Here is a 4,559-nt window from a genome sequence, read left to right as displayed (position 1 = left end):
TTTTTTTTCCTGAGCTGTACGAGAGAGCAGCTCAGGAAAAACTCTTGGTCATATTTAATTTATTTCTGCTCATCTATAACCTCTTGTTGACGGATGGTCTGTATATGTGTGCTTGTGTGTTTGTTTGTGATTTAGAGAAGTGTGCATCCAGCAGGACGGCAGGGTCCACCTCACTGTGGTCTACTTCGGTCCGGATCAGATCGATCAGGTGAAAGCTGTGCTGGATCAGACCACCAGGTACCACAGTCCCACACGGCAGAACCGCACCGAGACAGAACGTCACATTTCTCCTGCTTGCTTCCATTCAAGATGGTGTTTCATTGTTCACCTTCATTTGACTCACAACATGAGACAGGCAGCTCACATTTTTCATAAAAACATCGTCTTGTAAAACAAAATGAAATATATCTATGGTATTTATGTATTAATGTTGAGAATATAGTCAAATTAAAACTGGAAACGTTGGAGAACATCCATGTTTTAGAGCTGCTGGTTGAAGCTTCAGCTGCGAAGGTCCAAGAGTCTGATTTAAAGGGTCATTCAGTCAAAAACTGAACAAACCAGGATCTTCCCATCACTCGCTCGTCTCTCAGGGAGACCCGGTTCAGGAGCTTCACTCTGATCCAGATGAACGAGGAGTTTTCTCGCGGCCGAGGCCTGGAGGTGGGCGCCAGGGCTTGGCGCCAGAAACAGAACGTCCTGCTCTTCTTCTGCGACGTGGACGTCCACTTCACCGCCGACTTTTTGACCTCCTGCCGTCTGAACGCAGAACCTGGTGAGAGGCAGAACACTGGTCGCCTTTAACCACTGCTGGGTCAAAGTTTAACCATCTCTTTGCTGGATTCTGAGCTGTCTTGTTGAGTTTTTACATTGATTTAACTGCTTTTTGATTTTTACCTGTTTTGTTTCAGGAAAGAAGGTGTACTACCCTGTGCTCTTCAGCCAGTACAACCCATCCATCATCTACAGCAACCAAACGCTCCCACCTCCCCTTCAGCAACAACTGGTTGGTTTAAAAAAAAAATAGACATTTACCTCTGTTGGAGCAAGAATAATTCAGGTGGACAAGGAGGATTTCTGCTGCTCCTTCTGTTTCAGGTGATAAGGAGGGATGGTGGATTCTGGAGGGACTTTGGGTTCGGTATGACCTGCCAGTACAGATCAGATTTCATCAACATAGGTAAGGCTTTTGTCTCATTCTATGGGTTCTTTTACCAGCTTTGTGCAAAAGAAAAGTAAAGAAGTTGATTAAAACCTGATTTGATAGTGAAATCATTGAATACCACAAATTAAAGCAGATCTGAAATATTAACTCAATGAATTTTATGATGAAAATGTATTTTTTTAGTTATAACAAAGTTTTAATCTGTGTCTCAAAGATTTCTGGGCCTCAAAAAGCCAAATCATTCCCACTTTTTTCCTCCCTGTTGACAAAACAAAGCTTGCCTTTTATTAAAACCGTTTTATTCAACGTTTTGAACAAAATGTTCAGCCGTCAGATCAGAGGAGTTTGTTTCACATCTGTAATCTGTTGCCCAGAAAGGCTTTAATCTTCAAGCGATGTTTGATTTTATTTGTAGCAGAGATCAGATTCAGTCAGGGCGGCAGCTCTGAGGCGTGTTGTTCATTACAAGATGCACATTTACTCCTGACCTGATCCATCCGTGGCCCGCCTCTGTCCCATCAGGTGGGTTCGACCGCAGCCTTAAGGGCTGGGGGCTGGAGGACGTCCACCTGTACAGGAAGTACCTCCACAGCAAGCTGATGGTGGTCCGGGCTCCGTCTCGGGGTCTCTTCCACCTCTGGCACGAGAAGAGCTGCGCAGACGAGCTTCCTCCTGACAAATACCAGATGTGCATGCAGACTAAAGCCATGAGCGAGGCCTCACACGGCCAGCTGGGGGCGCTCTTCTTCCAGCAGGAGATTGAAAACCACCTGAAGAAGCAGAAGCAGATCTGATGAGGACTGAGGAGTTGGTGGGCTTCAGATTCATTCAGTTGTTTCATGGTTTAGATTGTTTTTTTTTTAATTTTTGTTCCCAAAAAAAGAAATTTTTTTCTGCCTTTGGACAAAATAGGTCCTCACATCAAAACACCCCCTATTTTATTTTTGTTTAAATAAAAGGATGACATTCACTCATTTATCTCCTGGGATTTTAGTGAAACTTATAATGAAAATATTTAATAATTACCGTTTGTGTTTTCTCATTGAAGCACTGAATAAAAACAACATTTATCGCAATAACAAATGAAAACATAAATATAATTACAGGAAAAACAGCTAAATGAAATACATCAAGAGAAACAAAATGGTTATAAACTATTAAAAAAACGTTTTTAACAAAAGACAAAATGATCAGAAACACCATTTCAGCCAAAACAAAACACATTTACAAAGTAAAAACATAAAATACAAAAACATAATCACCATAAACACATCCAAAATAAAACTTTTTAGTAAAACCAAACAGAAAACTGCATTTTTACAAAACAATAAAGTAGAAAAAAAGAAATAAAATGACAAAAAAACAGGCAAAAGAAACAGAATATCTTAGAAAACAACACAATTCAGTAATAAGATTTCAGCAAAACATTCTACAACAAACCTAAAATACATTTAAAACATGTTTATTTTTTCTAACTCTTTATTTTGTTTGAGTTTAGTGCTTTTGAATCCACCGCATCTCAAAAAAACTCCTTTTTTAAAGTCACTGGTACCAAATAAATCCGGTTCAGTCTTTTAACAGCATGAGCTGACTGTAAGAACACGACTGTGAGTTCTGAAAAAAACTCCCTGAAGAATGAACACGACTCATAAACACTGTTTTAATTCTCTTTTATTTGCAGAATCCTCTTCATATGTTTGAACAGGACGACTTCAGGACAACAGGGAGCTGCAAACAGTTAAAACATGAAAAAAGAAGAGAAAAGGGAACAAACTGAGCTAAAAGGACCTAAATTATAAAGTTCAGAACTGTAAATCCTAACATAAAAAGTGTCATTTATGATCTACCATTCAAAACTTCCTCTACTTGTATTTAACCAATAAAAACATCCTCATTTTTGTACAGAAGAAATGTTTATCTGCTGAGATTAACCCTGAACATAATTAAGAAGCAGCAGATTAATAATCTAATAATAAGGGATTTAATCTCCTCCACGAATAGAAAGTGAGGCTGTGATCAGGGAGGAGGAGGAAGAGGAGGAGGAGGAGGAGGAGGAGCAGCTCTGCATCAGCCGACTGTCCAGACCTACCCCTGTCTGTGGTGCCTTCAAATGCAACTCGGAAATTTTATAAACCGTCACCCAACATGACAAATATGTTCATCAGCAGGAAACAGCAGCTGATGACCAAACTGTAACTCTACAGAGACAGGGAGGAGCAGAAAGATTTAACTCTGTTTAGTTACCAGACACTAACTAATGAAGCAGTGGACTAAATGGACTCATGATCAGTCAGCAGACAGCGTCGGGATGAGTAAATGGAGAGTCATTAATCTTTTATTACCCTATGAGTAATGACAGCATTTCCTTCAGACTGGTGCTTTAACGAGCTCCTGAAGGAAACCGTTTAAAACACGACAATCACCGATAAACCATCCCGTTAAGACATCTTTACGCAGCCGGTTTGAGTTCTTACGTCAAACAAGAACAGCAGAGATGCTTTAATGCTGAATAAAAGAGGATTCTGTCAGGATTGAGGTGTTTTGTGTTATTTGTTTCTTTTATTTTGTTGCGTTTGATGTGTAGCTCTTTCGCCTCCTTTCCCTCAGCTCCTCTTGCTCCTCAGCTCCCCACACCTGCTCCCTGCCTGCTCATCGGCTCGCCTGTGATCAGCCCTCTGCTGAGTTTCACTCTGTCCCATCTTCATTAGGATCTTCACAGATGAACTCTTTAAAGAAACGCAACATGAGAAGTTCTAATTCTGTTCTTTTAGGCCCTTGATGGAGTCTTAATTCAGTCGATCTGCTCTCAGAGCTTCAGTTCACATTTTCCATCAGCTGTTTAATCAGTTGTTGCCCATCCAGAAACATGTCTGAAAGTTTATTTGACTCTGTTTTCAGTTGTAACAAAGCTCCAGATACAGGACTTCCTGGATAATTGGTGTCCTCTGTTCACTGTATTTCAGAAATAAAAAATAAGTACTTGAAATATTTTATCTGTTGCCCTTCAAATGAGAGGAATCAGCTGCACAATGTTAGATGAGACGAAGAAAAAACAGAATTTATTGGTTTGAATTGTTGTACTAAGTTACTTTGATTCCTCATATTATTATTATTATTATTATTATCATTCTTCTTATTGTTGTTGATGTTTTATTTACAAAGAAATTGTTTTCTGTGGAAATGCACTTAATGACTGCTGAGATATACTGAAGGAGCTGAAAAAAAGTTGTTGAAGCTAAAAGAAAGCAAAACACTGGCTAAAAGCTAAACTGAGCAGAATGCTAGCTAAAAAAAACCCAAAAGTAACAGAACCATAGCTAAAAGCAGCAAAATGTTGACCAAAGCCTACAGGCAGCAAAAGGCTAACTAAATACTAAAAATAACAAAAGATAAA

General features: G+C 39.4%; 1 protein-coding gene across 1 annotated transcript in view; it reads left to right on the top strand.

Moving 5' to 3' along the window:
• Positions 1–3,246, top strand: part of LOC108233606 (chondroitin sulfate N-acetylgalactosaminyltransferase 1) — an 8,357-nt gene extending 5,111 nt beyond the window's left edge. The window contains exons 6-11 of the mRNA XM_017412177.3: positions 136–237; positions 594–775; positions 912–1,006; positions 1,099–1,180; positions 1,688–1,976; positions 2,847–3,246. Of these exons, the coding sequence (XP_017267666.1) occupies positions 136–237; positions 594–775; positions 912–1,006; positions 1,099–1,180; positions 1,688–1,959 (733 nt within the window). The 3' untranslated portion in view covers positions 1,960–1,976; positions 2,847–3,246. The remainder of the gene's footprint in view (positions 1–135; positions 238–593; positions 776–911; positions 1,007–1,098; positions 1,181–1,687; positions 1,977–2,846) is intronic.
• The last annotated feature ends 1,313 nt before the right edge of the window (positions 3,247–4,559 follow it).

The sequence above is a fragment of the Kryptolebias marmoratus genome, linkage group LG1 (genome assembly GCF_001649575.2).
Source record: "Kryptolebias marmoratus isolate JLee-2015 linkage group LG1, ASM164957v2, whole genome shotgun sequence".
Lineage (NCBI taxonomy): Eukaryota > Metazoa > Chordata > Actinopteri > Cyprinodontiformes > Rivulidae > Kryptolebias > Kryptolebias marmoratus.
This window is presented reverse-complemented; position numbering and strand designations above follow the sequence as displayed.